The 19573-nt window shown below is 43.7% G+C and overlaps 1 protein-coding gene across 1 annotated transcript in view; it reads right to left on the reverse strand.

The window, feature by feature from the left end:
- MYO16 (myosin XVI) overlaps positions 1-19573 on the reverse strand; it is a 322068-nt gene that overhangs the window by 164077 nt on the left and 138418 nt on the right. Inside the window, exons 14-15 of the mRNA XM_010831550.1 lie at positions 14639-14756; positions 5904-6051 (exon numbers count right to left, since the gene is read on the reverse strand). Coding sequence (XP_010829852.1) covers positions 5904-6051; positions 14639-14756 — 266 coding nt within the window. The remainder of the gene's footprint in view (positions 1-5903; positions 6052-14638; positions 14757-19573) is intronic.

Here is a 19573-nt window from a genome sequence, read left to right on the forward strand (position 1 = left end):
AGACCTTTTTTATATACTCTATTTAACTTTGCTTTTCTATTCTCCCTTTCTTTTCCTATTTTTCTTTTTTTTCATCCTGTTTGTTAGTTTATTTTGTCTTCTCTGCTTTCTTCCCCAGTTGGCACCTTGCTTTGATTTTGTTTTCTGGTTTGTGCTTTAGATCGTTTTTTTTAATTGGCCGATATCATTTTTGGTTTCCTTTCTTACTGGGTTAGTCTCTTGTACTTTATTTCCTTTGGACTGTTTTGGTTTTGTATGGGTGTGTGCATGTTCCATTATTTTTGTTATTATTTGCTTGATTTTGTACTCGCCATTTGTCTGGGGTTTATCTTTTGTTTCTTGTTTCTATGTTAAGTCAGTTCAACCATGTCTGACTCTTTTCGACCCCACGGACTGTAGCCCGCCAGGCTCCTGCGTCCATGGGATTCTCCAGGGAAGAATACTGGAGAGGGTTTCCACTTCCGACTCCAGGGGATCTTCCCGACCCAGTGACTGAACCCACGTCTTTTATATCTGCTGCACTGGCAGGCGAGTTCTTCACTGCTAGTGCCTCGGTATGTTTGTTTTAATCCCCTTTAATGCCAAAACAAATGACTTGCGGAGTCTCGGTCCCCTGGCCAGAGACCGGGCCGGAGCCTCTGGAGTGGGAGCAGTGAGTCCCAGACCCTAGACTGCCAGGAACTCCCAACCCAGGGAGCATTGATTGGTGAGAACTTGGCAAAGGCCTCCACCTGTGTACATGAGCTGGCATCACCCAACTGCTGCCAGCACTCAGGGCAAGATGCTCCGCCTGAACAACAAGCAAGACAAGGACCCAAACCCAACCAGCAGCGGGCAGGATTACCAGGGACACCCAAAGCATAAGGCCTCACACAGCCCTACCCATCAGAGGGGTTTAAACCCCCAAACTCACCTCCCCCCACCAGAATGCAAACACAGATCACTCCCAACACGAAGCCTACACGAAACACTGGCTCAACCGTACCATCACGGACAGAAGCCAAACGGAAGAAGGAACACGACCGTACAGCCTGGACAAAGGAGACTGACAAGAGATCCCTTTCCAAAATATACAAGCAGCTTACGCAACTCAGTAACCGAAAAACAAACAACCCAATCAAAAAGTGGCCAAGAGATCTGAACAGACATTTCTCCAAAGAAGACATACAGATGGCTAATAAACACATGAAAAGATGCTCAACATCAATCGTTATTAGAGAAAGGCATATCAAAACTACAATGAAATATCTCCTCACACCAGTCAGAATGGCCATCATCAAAAAACCCCACAAACAATGAATGCTGGAGAGGGTGCGAAGAAATGGGAACCCTCTTGCATTGTTGGTGGGAATGGAAAATAATACAGCCACTGTGGAGATTCCTCAAAAAACTGGGAGCAGAACTACCATAGGACCTAGCGACCCCACTACTTGGCATATACCCGGAGGAAAACGAAATTAAAGAACACACATGTACCCCAGTGCTCATCGCAGCGCAACTTACAAACGCTCAGGCATGGAAGCAACCTAGACGTCCATCAAGGGATGAATGGGTAAAGAAACTGTGGGACGTATATACAATAGAGTATTAGCCATAAAAAGGAACATATTTGAGCCATTCTACTGAGGTGGATGATCCTAGGCTCTATTATACAGAGTGAAGTAAGAAAGAGAAAAACAAATATCATATATTAACGCATATATATGGAATCCAGAAACGTGGTACTGACCAACATATTTACAGGACAACAGCAGAGACACAGACACAGAGAAGAGACTGGTGCGCACAGTGGGGGCGGAAGGAGAGGCGCGGCGAATGGAGAGTCACGTGGAAGCACGCACAGCCGCACGTGTGGCGTAGACGCCAGCGGGCATCTGCTGTACGACTCAAACCCGGGCTCTGCAGCAACCTAGAGGGGTGGGATGGGGTGGGAGCTGGGAGGGAGGTCCCAGAGGGAGGGGACACACGGATACCTATGGCTGACTCATGTGGAAGCCGTAGGTATATTGTGAAGCAACTTTCCTTCAATTAGAAATAAATAAGTTTGGTGGAAAAAAAGAAACCTTTAACGATGGAGACGTATTTTGGCCGTCTGATTTTGTGGAGAGTGTGCCATCTAGTGGTGGTTTTCTATAATGCAACTTACTGCTGCTGCTCAAAATGTCAGGACCCAGAGACATTTTTCCCGTGGTCATTGTTTAAACCATCTGTCCAGGAAGATTCTAGGCAAAGTGTCATAAATATTGCTTTCATGCAGTTAAGCTATAAGATTTGATGTCTAGATCTGCTCCATTTCTATTCTATAAACAAGAGTCCTATCTGCTTGTTCTAGATACTGTTCCAATTATACAAACAAGAGAGTATTTTTAGGTGCATTTAACACTAAAATAAACCTCCATAAATTTTCATGTGAGACTCTGAAAACTTTTAGGTCCAAACCAGAGTCAAAGTTAAAAAAACAAAACAAAAACACTTCTGTAGCTTTAACTGCAGTAGCATAGCACTAGTTACAATAATCCTTTCTTCTCTTTGGAGTTCTGATCACATAGGGACATGTGATGAATCTTGGATATGTCTTCAGCTTACAATTCCTGTTCCATGTTTATTTACATGTTTCATGTAGGTAACCAGTTGGTAGTAATAAAGAAAAGAGGCATTTTAAGGAGGCAGGTTTGCAAACGTTTGTAATGTTTGCTTTAAAGACTCACTATACATCATCAAAATCTCAAGACAAGTTGCATTATGGAATAAGCATTGAATAAGCAAAGGGACATTTAGATGGTAAAGTAGATGCTTACTTGTTCTACCTGATAATATATCAATATCTCTTAAAATCAGATAAGTATGTGTGATAATAATATTGTTTACATATAAACAATATGTAGTTTATTTATATATTGTTTATGTAACAATATATAGTTATATAAATATAGTGATATCCTTTACCTATGAATTCCTTAAGGAGGAAACTCAGAAAGATCATCAAATTGTGAAAGGTTAGAAAGCTAATAAGTTATTAATACTACTGATTGTGAGCAAGCCAAACAATTTACAAAACTCTAGTACTTAATGTATGTAATGACTAAGCAAGGACGATATACCCCCAATACAAATATAAGCTCCTCAAGGCTGACCAGGACTGTAAAGGCAAGAAAACCCACAAACGCTGTGACTGTTAAAAGACCCACAGGACACAAATCACAGAAATATTGGGATGTATAAGGCATTATAACTTGCAAAACTGCTGGTTTTATTATTAAAGAATACTCTGTCTGTGGAACTGTCATGGTACAAACGCTCCAATGGATATGTTTTATGAATCTGGAGTGGCAGTGTACATTTTTACTGAGGAATGTTGTTTTGCACTCGTTAGATATTTATAATTCATTTCAATAAAATAACTTCTTTGTTCAAGAGAGTTGAATTATTCATGATTTTGCTGAGCTCTTTCCTGTTGGGCCTTGTCACAAAGCAAGCCCTGACGTTTGACTTTCTAAATGGCCTCAGCGCTTCCAAGCTCTCTTTCGCAAAGAGAAACGGATGTTGGAACGGAGGTCAATAGAGAAACACTTGTTTTCTCCCACACGCTCTCACACTTCAAAAGAGGGGTCCAAACCATGGCCCAAGAGGCTGAATCGTGTCTTTGAATGCTGGACTAGACGGCTGCCTTTTGTTCCTCAGTGGCTGTGCGTCTGCAAGGCCAGGCACACGCGTGTACAAGCACGCACACACACGCGTGCAGACGCAGCACCTAACGCAACGCTCTGCCGCCAGCTTTGAGCCTTTGCTGGCAGGAAAGATGAGGAATGCAAGCCACCGAGACTTTTCTTCCCCACAGGCTGCCCAGAACACCCCAACAGCCCCCAGTCGGATGCTTTCCCTCCTGTCTGAGAGCCCGATGCAGAAAAACAGAGAGAGATTCGAGACCGGGTCATCCCACTTCCGCTGTTGTGCTCACTTCGGTACAGACCTCCCTAACCCTCCAGATCTGATCTCTTCCTTTAGGAAATGAGGTGATTTGATAAAAAAATAAAAATGCCAGCGCACCTGTAGGTTTGCTGTTGTTCAGTCGCTCAGTCGTGTCCGACTCTTTGTGACCCCGTGGATTGTAACATGCCACACTTCCCTGTCCTTCACCATCTCCTGGACTTTACTAAAACTCGTGTCCACTGATGATGATGCCATCGGTGATGCCATCCAGCCACCTCATCCTCTGCCGTCCCCTCCTCCTCCTGCCCTCAGTCTTTTCCAGAATCAGGGTCTTTTCCAACGAGTCAGCTCTTCGATCATGTGGCCAAAGTATTGGGGTTCGAATCTCTGTTTTTAAAATTGCTTTTGCCTGGGCTATGATTCTTCAGTATCAGTGCTTTCTTTTTCTTTCGAATTTCTCTTGTTTGGGGGACAGTAAATCTCCAAACCACCTCTCACTTTGAACAACAATTTTGCTAAGGCCTTCTTCACTTTAAGTCTCTATCAACATGATAAACGGGATCTGTACTGTTGGCTGTAATAGTTTCAAGGAAACCGAGTGAGTTGTCATTAAATAATTAAATAATGTAATTAAATAATCATCTAAGGGGGCCTTCAAATAAGGCCAGTTCATTCCTCACCCCTGGGCGCACGCCCCACCTCCTTCCCCTCTGCAGCCGTGGTGATCACAGACATGGTCCTGTCCCCGCCTGGACAGGTCTGGGGGTTCAGCTCCATGGAGACCCCAGGGGGCTGGAAAAGGCCCCTCTCTCAGTGCCGGCACTGGACCCCTCCACCTCCCTGTCCGCTCAGCGTGGCCTTCAGCTCTCAGACGTGACCGGTTCTCTGGCCACGCTCCACCCTGCCGTGCGTGTGAGTTTAGTCGCTCAGGCGTGTCTGCTTCTCTGCGACCCCAGGGACTGTAGCCCACCAGGCTCCTCTGTCCATGATTCTCCAGGCAAGAACATGGAGTGGGTTGCTATGCCCTCCTCCAGGGGATCTTCCCCACCCAGGGATCGAACCCACGTCTCTTGACTCTCCTGCGTTGGCAGGCGGGTTCTTGACCACCATCCCCACCTGGGAGGCCCTCCTCCTCCCCCTCATGCATCCTTTATTTTCTCTCACAAAAATTCTCATAAAATCACAAGTACATCATTCTTCTTAAATCCGGCAACAGCCAGTTGTCAGGGGTCAGCGAATGTTTGAAGTTAACGCACAGCTTTATCAGAGCGCGGCCCCTCCTCGCTGCTCGGCCAGGAATTCACCACTGGGTTTGGACATGCCCACCCGCCACCCTCTCCCCCCGGCTCCCCCACTCCTCGTCTGAGTGGGGTTCCCACTCCTTGCTGGCTCATTCTCATCCTCTCCAAGTGTGGACCCGTCCATGAAGGGAGACACACAGGGTCAGGTGGTCGGCAAAAACGCATACGTCGCCAAGTCACCCCTTGCATGGCCATCCTGTGACCAAGGCCCCCTCCTTCTAACAAACACGGTCTGCCTCCCCTGCAGAAAGTCAGTGCCCCCAGCCTGTGTGCATGGTTCATCTGAAGCCATTATGTAACCTCATCGGTTCCTAATGCACCATAATTGCTCAAATACCATGTCCCATTATTTCAAAAGACAACCCCAAATTAGGAATTCATAACTGTTACATCCAAAATATCCAAGGGAACACAAATGCTTAGAAATGTGCTAATCCATTATTCTGATCTGAAAACTAGAAAAATATAAGATAATACACACACAACAAACTTCACCTAAACACTCAATAAATGGTAATACACAGATAGTTCAAACCTAACAGTATATCCAATTATTCTCCTAAAAGAAGTCACCATTTCTTCTCTGAAAAATAAGAAGAAACTTTAAGACTGCTAAAACACAACCACAATTTGAGGGCAGAACTATCAAACTGAAAACACATAATCACTTACCGATGGGCATGTAAATTATTAAGGTGCAGTCCATACTTCTCTTCAGCAGATAATCCGTCCATCAGCAGGTAGAAGATGAGAAAATTGCTCTGGCCAGGGGGCTGTGAAACGAGTCTGGATTTCTCTAGCATATACGTGAAGATTCTGGCTGGTTAAAGAAAAGAAGAGGAATTCTGTTAAATGGCATTATTAGTTTCAGCTCCGTACATTTACACGTATTATCAGAAGAGACAAGAATGCAGCTTCCTTTCAAACAGACTTTTAAAAAAACAAAATAATAGACTTTGTTTTCAGATAAATTTTTTAAGTCCAGAAAAATTAAGCAGAAATTACTGAGAGTTCCAATATATCCCTTCTCCCTTCCCTAATAAGTCGTTTCGCTTGTTATTAATATCTTGCATTAGAGTGGTGCATTTGTTAAAATGAATGAACCAAGTCTGATACACTATTATTGACGAAAGTCTGTAATTTATGTTGGTATTCACTCTTTGTGTTATACGGTTCTATGGGTTTTGAGAAACGTATGCATCATGTGTATAGATTGGATGACTGAATGGCATCACCGACTCAATGGACTCATGAGTCTGAGCAAGCTCCGGGAGACAGTGAAGGACAGGGAGGCCTGGCGTGCTGCAGTCCTTGGGGTCGCAAGGAGCTGGGCACGACTGAGCCACTGAACGATAGTATGTCATGCGTGCACCCTTCCGGCATCATACACAACAGCTCCACGGCACTAAAAGTCACTGATACGCCTGCTCCTCCCTCTGCCCAGCTCCCGGCAACCAGCGATCTCTGCACTGGCACTGTAATTTCGCCTCTTCCTGAATGTTATATGGTTGGAGTCACACAGTAAGAACCCTTTTCAGACTGCCTTCTCTCACATAATGATACGAAAGGGTACTTTTTCGTTTTTTCAAGGCTTTATAGCTCATTTTTTATTAGTGAATACTAGTCCACAGAATGAATGTACTACAGTTTATCCATTCACCTATTAAAAGACATCTTGGTTGCTTCCAGTTCTTGGGATGATGAATGAAGCAGTTATAAACATTCGTGCCTACACCACGTGGAGATGTAGTTTTCAACTCAGATGAGTCAGTGCCAAGGAACATGCTTCATGGATCGTATGTCTTTCATAGAATAGAAATTTTTAATTGTAATGAAGTCTAGCTTATCAATTATTTCTTTTATGGATTGTAGATGATGAAATTCCATTTAAAGTAGGTGGGAAATGATGAAAGTATGTAGCATGGAAATGACAACCCTGGCGCTGCTTCAAAGAGGGCTGGGAATTCAGACTCTGGTGTTGGTCAGACCTTTTGACATATATTTGACATGTTGGAAATTCTGCTGTTTCTGGAGTATGCTTTTCATTTGCATCTAGGTTTATTCTTATCCGTGTGAATGGCAGAAAATAGTCACACATCTCAATTTTAGCTGCAATTGTAAATAACTATAGTTTTCCACTTTGAACCAAAAATTTCTGATCAATAATTTTTTTGGATCCTAACAGCAGTTTTAGGAAGGCAAATAAATTCAATTTCCCTACATTTGAACTATAAACAACTCATGTAATGAGTTTGCAACTAATTATTCTAGAGTCCAGTCTCTAAAAGCAAAAATGTGAGGTCTCCAAGCTTGTTTTTAAACAGTGAATCTCAGGGAACCAATGCAATCACTTCTTCAGTGCTTTATACCTGTAAATTTTGTGAGTGGTCAATTTAGTCTCAGAATGATGATCAGTGCTTTAAAAGTCTCAAAATTCATAAATTTTATTAAGAAAAGTTCTCTCACTGGACACCTTCTAGAAAGGTTGCCATGAGTGCATAAAGAAAGACTCTTTCAAAGTATCCCTTTAATTAGTGGTATTAAAGTCCCAAAGTGATAAAATTAGAAAGAGGTGGTATAATTTCTTTTCCATTTTTCCATAAGCATCGAATCAGTTGGTAAATTTCAAGTTGAGGTCTAAATTATTAAATTTTACTTTTCTTTCTTAAGCAAAATGCTGAAAACATGTTCCATTTGTTATTAATAGTATTGACCCTGAAGTAGCTAACTGCTAAAATCTGCACTCCTAGGAAATGAACTGTCAAGAGTTGTCCCTACTGTGGTTTTCTGTTCACTAACTAAAGACATCTCAGGTGGAAATGGAGGACCTTCATTCATCCTTCTGATCATCAAGCTTCTATCCTCAGAGGAAAGACTGACTTGATGCCCATTTGTTCAAGCCAACACACAAGCTTAATTTAAAGCAGCATTCCGAACTAATCAAATTCCACATCATAGAGCGACATCAATACACTTCATCTTTCAAAAATGGAATAATTAGTAATCATCCTAGTTAGCTCATCTCCAGCAGTGAATAAAATTACTGTGGATTAGCAGAATTCTGATCAGTAGATTTTTTAAAAAATCCATCTTGAAGATGGACAAAACAACCAAAAATTCAAATTTTCATGAGACTCTACTATTCTTCCAAACAAGGGAAGTGCAGGACTTTCTGTTGTGCCTGAAATGACACTGGAAGGAAGAGGATAGGTTTTGGAGCCAGAAAGGTTTCTGACTCATTCATGCAAGTGACCATGAACAGAAAGTTCCTACTTATTTCTCGAGTTTTCAAGACGTGTATGTTTTAAAAAGTGTTTCATGTCAGAAACAGTCTTGACTGGAAATACGTCTGTGATCCTCCACATTTTCAGAACCCTATGTGAACATATCTCCCAGAAAGTTTCACAACTGAAAACATACATGTCAATATACACCTTGGCAGATTATATATAATATGCTGTGAAAGCTTCTTACAGATCTGGACGCATTTTTGATCAAGATGAAAGGAGATGGAGGTGAGAACACTCCCTCTCCTTCAAGAAGGAAGGAGCCCTTGGTGTTAAGGGAGCCACTGACTGAAGAAGGGTTTGGGCAACCTAGAAAGGCTATACTGTCAAATAAGTAATCAGAAGGGGAAGCCTGGGCTAAAAGCCAGGTTAGAATGTTATTTATTGATTAAAATTTCTTCAAATTAAGAAACAATCCTTACTTCACTGTAGCAGATGGTTCATAAAACTGATACTTGTATTTTTTATGTTACAATTTGTGTTTGAATGCCTGATCAAGGAGTTGGCATTATATCAAAGTATCAGCAATAGTATCAATAAAGGAAACATACAGCATCTGTCACCCTTAAATGAGTGAGATAGCATTCCCAGTATAATAAAATCACAAAGGGATGTGAGAGCTGGACCATAAAGAAGGCTGAGCGTCAAAAAACTGATGCTTTCGAATTATGTGCTGGAGACAAGTCTTGAGAGCCCCTTGGACTGCAAGGAGAACAAACCAGTCACTCCTAAAGGAAATCAACCCTGAATATGCACTGGACATACTGAAGCTGAAACTCCAGTAGTTTGGCCACCTGATGTGAAGAGCTGACCCACTGGAAAAGACCCTGATGCTGGGAAAGATGGAGGGCAAGAGGAGAAGGTACGACAGAGGATGGGGTGGTTGGATGGCATCACCGACTCAATGGACATGAGTTTGAGCAAACTCAAGGAGACGGTGAAGGACAGGGGAGCCTGGTGTGCTGCAGCCCATGGGGTTGCAAAGAGTCGGACACAACTTAACAACTAAAGAACAACCACCACAATAAAAGCATTACAACTATTATATGTGTTCATAATTTAAGGACATTGCTGTTCAGTTGCTGAGCTGTGTTTGACTCTATAAAGCACAAAATGAACCTGTAACCTACATATATTTTACCTAATTTGAGGTGTAAAAACCTTACTCCGGTTTGATTAACTATTTTCGCAAATGCTTAAAATTCAGAAGGCTTTTACCTGGGACTAATTTGATAACTCAGCTCGCTTTAAAAACTATGTAAAGTGAGTTAAATTAATACCCTTTATATTTTTCATTCAGAAAAAGGGCTCTTGGTGATGAAGTTATTCAAAACTCAAAAGTCAGATCTTACAGCTCCTTGAAGCGTTCAGAGAGTGCCTGTTTTTGAGGTGATGATGATACTTTTTCTTAGACTGAAAATAATTTTGAAAAGTAAAGACGAACACAATAGATCTGCCCTTAGTCTCTGTTGTGGGGTGAATCATGTCTCACACACACAAGAAAACACTTAAGCACTGGGCCCTGTGACCGGTGACCCCTGGGCATGAGGTTCCATCTGAAAGCGGGTGCTGGCAGGTGCTCTCACGCCGAGACAAGGCCACACTGAGCAGGATGGGGTTTCCAGATCAGAGCAGCCTCTCCGGGCCTGGCATCTCACACTCACTCCACTCCATTCTCGTCCAAGCTCTGCCTGGTCTCAGCTCTAACTTCTCCATCCTACGAATAAGCCTAGAACCTCTATGGGGTTTGATCCAGGTCATAGAAATAGGGACAGAGGTAGAACTGAGCCTGGGCCCAGGACTTGGGAATCTGAGCTCAGAGTGAGACCATCAGCTTCAGCCCCTCTTTGGAATCCAACAAAGACTTGTAAACACTCAGAGCTGCCAATCCTGGGCTCACATTCCTTTGTGTGCATGCTCAGTTGTGAAGTGTCTGACTCTGTGCAACCCCATGGACTGCAGCCCGCAGAGGCTCCTCTGTCCGTAGGATTCTCCAGGCAAGAATACTGGAGGGGGTTGCCCTTTCCTACTCCTGGGGATCTTCCTGACCCAGGGATCGAACCTGTGTCTCCTGCATCGGCAGGTGGATTCCTTATCACTGCACCACCTGGGAAGCCCGGGTTCCTCAAGAGCTTTTCTAGTCCTTGTCCTCTGTTAGAGTTTCTTCTGTAACCTCCTTCCGCCCTTGATTCATCTGCTCACCATGTATCTACTGTCCACTGACTCTGCCAGATGCAGTGCCAGACGCTGCAGATGCGGTACACAGCGGTACATGGGGGGGCAGCAGGTCAGAAAGACACGTCTTAGCCCCTGGATGACCCTGCAGGCAGGACGCACTCCAACTGACTTCAAAGTGAACACCCAACACAACAGTATAAACAGAATTATCTAGTAAAACGTAGAATAACTGTTTTTTAAAACGATAAAATGGACAGAGTGGAATGGGTCCTAACCCAACATGACTGGTGTCTCAGTAAGAAGAGACGCAGGAAGAACCCCCGTGACAAAGCAGAGCAGGGCTCTGTCAAGTGTCAAGTGTCAAGTGTCAAGTGTCAGCCAGAAGAACGAGGACAGACTCTCCCCCGGGAACCCGAGGTGGCTCAGTCCTGCTGCGCCTGGATGCTGGGCTTGCAGCCTCCAGAACTGTGCAGGATAGCTCTCCGCCAGGGCATGGTGCTCCGTTACAGCAGCTGCCGGTCACTGATGCCCTCGTCTCCTCCTGTCGACCCTGTGTACCCTGTGCTGCCAGCACCGGGAGGCCACAGTGCTAACGAGCCACCCTTCTCGGCATCGGAAGATCTCATCAGTGTTAACACAGGGCACATATTTGGACCCAGAGAACACGGACGAGGGGGAAGGTCTGTAGCACCCTCTGGTCCAAGCTCCGCATCGCAGGTTGGACCGTCTTTAGCATGCTAGCACCTGCTCTGCATCCTGCTTGAACTTTTGCCTGGGGTGGTAGAAAGCACAGTGTAGTCACGAGCAGGCTCCTTCTCTGGAACCTCGGCCAACTCTCTGCTGCACAAAGAATCCGCCTTTGTATTCAAGACGCTTTCCCCGTGGGGGGTGAATATTTGATGACACTCGTCACATCTCGCTCAAGTCTTCAGCTTTGCAGTGTACACTTTGAAGTTTCTTCAAAGTTCACTCCAAAGAAAGTGCCCTTGAACTCTCACTCTCCTAATAAGCATCCTCTGAACATTCCTCGTCTTCCTCTTAAACAGAGTAAAACTAAGATCTGAGCCCACAGACTGCTCCCGTTAGCCTCCCCCGACCTCTCATGTCCTAGGCATTACACGTCAATTAGTGTAGCCTCAACGAGCACCAACGTTATATGCTTCTTTATTTATTAGCAGTTGTACTATTCTTGAAATCAAAAAATACATATATGTATATATATATAAAACCACTTCAAAATCAATTTGCCACATTTTTAAAAGAGCACAGCAGGAGGCTGCCCAGCAAACATAGGCGACGGGACCTGAATGAAGGGTGATCCTCAGGAGAAGGGGATGGGGGGAGAACCACAGGGCAAGTGGAGCGTGCGGGGCGCCCTGCCCCGTGGGAGCCTGGACCAGCACGTTCCTAAGAGGATGCGCTCAGCTGCAGGCCAGGCTGAGACTACACTGATGCCCTCAGCTCAGCACCTACGCCGGGCACATCCCAGCATCTGGGAGTGCCTCCGGTTCGCCCGCAGGAGTACTTATCGTCCTCGAGTTACAGCCTGCAGCCCGGAAGGCGGTCTGACTGTGCGGCGGCTCTGTGGGGCTGCCGGCTCAGTAACACAAGGCTCCCCTCGAAAGCCTGCTTCTGTATGCTTTCTGTATGGCATACGCTAATTTTCTAAACTAACATGCCTGAAGAGGACATTTTAAACTCTATCCATAAAAAAAGTAAATGAAGTGAGGAATGGATAAGACCATCAGAAGGACTTCCCGGGTGGCTCAGATGGTAAAGAGTCTGCCTGCAATGCGGCAGACCCAAGTTCGATCCCTGGGTCGGGAAGATCCCCTGGAGAAGGAAATGGAAACCCACTCCAGTATTCTTGCCTGGAGAATCCCATGGACAGAGGAGGCTGGTGGGCTACAGTCCGTGGGGTCGCAAAGAGTCGGACTCGACTGAGCAACTAAACAATGAGTCCGTCAGAAGCCACTTAGTGCGTCTCTATCTTGGCCATGGGAATACTGACTCAAGAACAAGCTGCATCTCCTCCAAGGGAATCCTGTAGAAACCCTAGCGTCCAGCTGTAGTCGGGTTGGGTTAGAACCACTGCTTCCAGATGTCAGGGTCTGTCGGAACTGCCGGGGAATCCTGTTGAAGATTCCCAGTCCTGAGGTTCAGGGTGGATTATGAGACTGCAGTTCTAACAAGCTCCCTGATTACACTGGGTACTTATCTTTGGGTCCCCTGGAGTGACAAGGGGCTGGAACATGGGGCCTCTGGAACCCCCCGAGCTCCCAGCTTCTGTGGCTCCAACCCCTGATGCCTGAAAAGGTCAGGAGGAATTAATGCTCCTAAATGAAGTGATCCCTTCACTTGGAGGGATGTTCTGACTGGGTTGTCACAAGCAAAGCTGTGAAAACAAGAGTCATGCTTAAGACATTTGTCCTCTGAGGTTTTCCTAAATTGTAGACCTTCAAGTAGAGCTCTTAGCCATGGATTAAAAAATCAAAAACAAAACAAAACAATTTCCTATTGCAGAATTTAAACCTCTAACTTTAACAGCTAAAATTATCTTTTCCTACTCCTTTTATGCATTTTTTTAACCAAATTTCATTTAGCCATAATGGGATTTAGACATACGCTAACTGCAAAATACAGGCTTGTTGTTCTTTAGTCGCTAAGTTGTGTCCAACTAGGTGTGACCCATGGACGGTAGCCCGCTGGGCTCCTCTGTCTGTGGGATTTCCCAGGTAAGAATACTGGGAAGGGAGTGGGTTGCCATTCCCTTCTCCTTCTCCAGGGGATCCCGACCCAGGTATGGAAGCAGCATCTCCGCTACTGGCAGGCGGATTCTTTATCATCGAGACACCTGGGAAGCAGAGAATACAGGTTATTTGTTTCTAAACTTTGGTCAGAAGTGACCATCGTTTCCTGAAAGGAAGATAGGGTAATTCAAAATGCCAAATAAAATCGGTCTACTTAAAAGGTCATTACAATTAGCAATTGTTTTCATGCCGACTGCTGTTACAAAATTTTGAAAATTAATATTTCTTCCAAGTAGATTCAGGCACTCTATATACAGTTGTATTTATGTTACTAATTTGCATATATACTCTTTTGATTTGAAAGATATAAAATCATGTTTATTTTAAATTAGTTGGGTTTTAAACAGGAACCCCTAGTTTAAAATATACATTAAATATATAAATAAAATTAGAAACAGTTCAGTTTGGTTTAGTGGAGTGATTATTTTGATTTTTTGACTTGTTTTAATCCAATCATTTTAAAATACAGATTCACTGTTCTTAAAAATAGATTTCAATGTATGTTGCATGAAGGAATTATATACTCGTTATATTTTATTTTGATTATTTTAGTTTGTTTCTCTGTTTGGCAAGTGTGATTCATTTCAACTGGTTTTGGTTTGGTTTCATATCATACAGTTTGTACAAACACTGCTGTAAAAGGTTCACCTTACATTTCAGAAGAGTTTTCAATTTGCAATCATTTCAGAACTCATGACTCGACACCCTCGATGTGCACGCTGAGACACTACACACACACAAGTGCATGCGCACCATACACACACTGTATACAGACAGTACACACACACGCACGCATGCACACACACACATGCATGCACACACGCACACACATGTACACACATACACACATGTACACACATGCACGCATGCACACACATGCACACACGCACGCACGTGTGCACACATATGTATGCACACACGTATGCACATGCACACACACACACGCGCGCGAACACATGCACACACACGCGCGAACACATGCACACACACGTACGCATGCACACACACGTGTGCACACATGCGTGCACACACACACGCACACACACGCACCTGTCACTGTTGCTGCCATGCTCAGTGTGTCTCTGGCCCCTTCCTGTAGCTCCTGAGGCCTCCTTGTTAATTGTACACTTACCTCCAGTTAAGTGCTTTTTCCTCTCACAGAACTGTAGCTCAAAATACTTTATGAAGCAGCTGGACAGGTCATTAAGAGTGGTCCTGGCATGTCCAAATGCTTCTAAGATGCTCATGACCTGTAGAAAAAGGGAAACAGTTACTGTGCTAATAATGTGCTTAAATAAAATGGGATGATTATAGCAAAGAGACAGGAACACTCCATCAGCTAAGAGGTCATCGACTGCCCATACGACACAATACTGCATTTTTAAGGTCACTCTTCCCTCAACTGCAAACTGTTAATGTCCTTCGTCCCTACGGGTAACTAGTGGTAACAAGATAGTGATGCACAGAGCACACGACTGCCTTCCTCACACTACCCTCTCAGGGTAAGTGGAGGATGGCATTCTCTTCACACACACACATACATGCACACACACACACCTGCACACACACACACAACTCAGCACGTACTGTTGGTTTTTTCCAACTTAAGAGTAAAAGTGCTTCAGTAGCTTTGGAAGGAGGAATTAAGAGTTAATATATGCAATGATCAGAATTTCTTTTAAACATAACATGTTCACTTACACATCTGTTTACAACCCACTTTTTGACTGGCGAATAGGTACCATTCTGCACCCACCCCCCGGGTCACCCTCCCACACCCTGGTTTCACTCCACGCCAACCATTCTCCCCGTAGGAGCAGGAATTAGAATTCTAGATGAAGCCTTGGACCCAGTGTGTCTCATCGCAAGGTGCTACTACAGAGACAGCTGTTTGCAGCTTTAAAGTGTTGTTACCACAGACCCTCAGAAAACTCTGGCCTCTGAAATTCTCTCTTGACGTATACCCTTAAAAATTGACTATAGAACTAATGCTATTCTTTTCTCACAATTAATTGTACCTGTGATCATTAAAATGCTCAATATTCTCCAAGCCAGGCTTCAGCAATATGTGAACTGTGAACTTCCAGATGTTCAAGCTCGTTTTAGAAAAGGCAGAGGAATCAGAGATCAAATTGCCAACATCTGCTGGATCATCGAAAAAGCAAGAGAGTTCCAGAAAAACATCTATTTCTGCTTTATTGACAATGCCAAAGCCCTTGACTGTGTGGATCACAATAAACTGTGGAAAATTCTGAAAGAGCTGGGAATACCAGACCACATGACCTGCCTCTTGAGAAATCTGTATGCAGGTCAGGAAGCAACAGTTCGAATTGGACGTGGAACAACAGACTGGTTCCAAATAGGAAAAGGAGAATGTCAAGGCTGTATATTTTCACCCTGCTTATTTAACTTATACACAGAGTACATCATGAGAAATGCTGGGCTGGAAGAAGCACGAGCTGGTATCAAGATTGCCAGGAGAAATATCAATATCCTCAGATATGCAGATGATGCCACCCTTATGGCAGAAAGTGAAGAACTAAAGAGCCTCTTGATGAAAGTGAAAGAGGAAAGTGAAAAGGTTGGCTTAAAACTCAACATTGAGAAAACTAGGATCATGGCATCTGGTTCCATCACTTCATGGCAAATAGATGGGGAAACAGTGGAAACAGTGTCAGACTTAATTTTTTCTGGGCTCCAAAATCACTGCAGATGGTGACTGCAGCCGTGAAATTAAAAGATGCTTACTCCTTAAGGAAAGTTATGACCAACCTAGCTGCTAAGTCACTTCAGTCGTGTCCGACTCTGTGCGACCCCATAGAAGGCAGCCCACCAGGCCTCCCCCGTCCCTGGGATTCTCCAGGCAAGAACACTGGAGTGGGTTGCCATTTCCTTCTCCAATGCATGAAAGTGAAAAGTGAAAGTGAAGTCCCTCAGTCATGTCTGACCCTCAGAGACCCCATGGACTGTGCCTTCCAGGCTCCTCCATCCATGGGATTTCCCAGGCAAGAGCACTGGAGTGAGGTGCCATCGCCTTCTCTGATGACCAACCTAGACAGCATATTAAAAAGCAGAGACATTACTTTGCCAACAAAGGTCCATCTAGTCAAGGCTATGGTTTTTCCAGTGGTCATGTATGGATGTGAGAGTTGGACTGTGAAGAAAGCTGAGAGCTGAAGAATTTATGCTTTTGGACTGTGGTGTTGGAGAAGACTCTTGAGAGTCCCTTGGACTGCAAGGAGGTCCAACCAGTCCATCCTAAAGGAGGTGTTCATTGGAAGGACTGATGTGGAAGCTGAAACTGCAATACTTTGGCCACCTGATGCTAAGAACTGACTCATTGGAAAAGGCCCTGATGCTTGGAGGGATTGGGGGCAGGAGGAGAAGGGGAGGACAGAGGATGAGATGGTTGGATGGCATCACCGACTCAATGGACATGGGTTTGAGTAAACTCCGCAAGTTGGTGATGGACAGGGAGGCCTGGCGTGCTGCAGTCCATGGGGTCGCAAAGAGTCAGACACAACTGAGTGACTGAACTGAACTGCGATAAAGAAGATGACCAAGCAATACTCCTGAAAGAATGAAAAGCTGGAAGGTTCAAAAGTATTTTTCTGGATCTTTCAAGATGTGCATGCCTGCTCAGTTGTATCCAACTCTTTGTGACCCCATGGTCTGTAACCCACCAGGGTTCTCTCTGTCCATGGGATTCTCCAAGCAAGAATACTGAGTAGGTTGCCATACCCTCCTGCATGGGATCTTCCCGACTCAGGTATCGAACCCCCGTCTCTTGTGTCTCCTGCATCGGCAGGTGGATTCTTTCCCACCGCACCCACCAGGGAAGCCATCTTTCAAGGTACTGACAAGCTACATGCAGTTCCTCCATCAGCCACAAGAGGGCCACAATAACACCTTATTGATACACCAAGTGGTGGTTACAATTTCTGATGACAGTATAAGAATTTTATTCTAAATTTTAAAATTTTTCAGCTCCTCTTTAACTTTCTGGATACTGCTCTACTAAGGCATTCAATTCACCTGGAAGTATTTTATATTGTGAAAGATTACAAAACAACATTAATTCTAATCACAGGTCTAAGTACTAAATAAATGTTGGGCAAACAGTGAAATATATGAAAGTGTCTGTTTTTGAAGTTTGAACTTTTGGAGAGAAACAATGAATCCTTACACAAACTCTGTGATTTAGGTCTCTTTGCTGCTGCTAAGTCGCGTCAGTCGTATCCGACTCTCTGCGACCCCATAGACAGCAGCCCACCAGGCTCTAAGTCCCTGGGATTCTCCAGGCAAGAATACTGGAGTGGGTTGCCATTTCCTTCTCCAATGCATGAAAGTGAAAAGTGAAAGTGAAGTCACTCAGTCGTGTCCAACTCCTAGCGACCCCATGGACTGCAGCCTACCAGGCCCCTCTGTCCATGGGATTTTCCAGGCAAGAGTACTTTATAATAACCTAAATTTAAAGATCACAACAGTGCGTTGTTAGCAGTAATAGCAGAAATATTTCTGAAAAATAATTTGAAATAATACTTATGATGGTCCTATATTTTCCCTTTTCCCCAACAACTTAATATGAAATAAATATATAGCAAGATTATACTGTAATTATATCACATTTAAACCTTTATAGTAGTTCCTTCAAATAATCGTTTAAAAACTCATAAAAAAGAATCTAATAAAATTTTTAAAGTGTTTTTTGGCTTCTAGTTACATTGGCATCGGAGAAGGCAATGGCACCCCACTCCAGTACTCTTGCCTGGAAAATCCCATGGACAGAGTAGCCTGATAGGCTGCAGTCCATGGGGTCGCTGAGCAACTGAGCGACTTCACTTTCACTTTTCACTTTCATGCATTGGAGAAGGAAATGGCAACCCACTCCAGTGTTCTTGCCTGGAGAATCCCAGGGACGGGGGAGCCTGGTGGGCTGCCTCTATGGGGTCACACAGAGTCGGACACGACTGAAGTGACTTAGCATAGCATAGCATAGCATAGCATACATTGGCATTGTATCTGCTAATACACTAATTTTTATTATAATAGAAAATGAATATAAAAGGTAATTAATGACATGCACCTAGAAAGGAAGTATGCTGCTGCTGCTGCTGCTGCTAAGTCGCTTCAGTCGTGTCTGACTCTGTGCGACCCCATAGATGGCAACCCACCAGGCTCCCCCCTCCCTGGGATTCTCCAGGCAAGAACACTGGAGTGGGTTGCCATTTCCTTATAGGGTAAATAATTCAGTGCATGTGCCTTGGAATAAGAGACACCTGCCCTCAGACTCCAACTCTGATAATGACAAATGCTATAACCTTGAGCAAGTTTTGTAAATTTCCAAACCTCATTTCTTTTATTCTAAATAGAACAACTCAGTGATGATCAGAGTCCAGTGTACGAAGTGTTCAGCTTGATGCCTGTAACATGGTAAGTATTCAACAAACAGCAGAATTTATTTTTGCTTTTGTTAATAATAGTAGAGAACAATTATATTGCACATTATATTGTACTGACTATGTGCCAGGAACCATATATATATATACACACACACACACAATTATATATACACATACATGAATGTACATTTATATGTATATCTGTACATGTATGTCATTATATGTAAAATTATATATAACTGTAAATACATACATACATACATATGTATGACTGTATATGCATGTATGTGTTTATTACATCTTTTAATCCTCACAACTAGAGTCTCCATTTTATAGAAAAGGAAACTGACAAATCTAGAAAATTTCCCAAGATTGAAAACTTATAAATAGTGGAGCTGGGATTAAAACCTGAGTGATGTCTTGGGTCGGTGTGTTTAGTCACTGTAACAGAATAACAGTAAAGATATACAAGTGACGAGAGCCGCTGAGCAAAATATAAACATATGCATGTCTTCACTGCGCAAGGCTGACCCGTGATTCAAGAGTGAACTGAAGCAATGAGTGGTTTGTTTCATCTTTTATCATCCTCCTGGCCAATAGGTGGCACCAAACAAATGTGTTAAGAGAAACACTGCAAAAAAAAAAAAAAAAAAAAAAAAAAATTA

The sequence above is a fragment of the Bison bison genome, unplaced genomic scaffold (assembly GCF_000754665.1).
Source record: "Bison bison bison isolate TAMUID 2011002044 unplaced genomic scaffold, Bison_UMD1.0 scf7180017864527, whole genome shotgun sequence".
NCBI classification, from domain to species: Eukaryota; Metazoa; Chordata; class Mammalia; order Artiodactyla; family Bovidae; genus Bison; species Bison bison.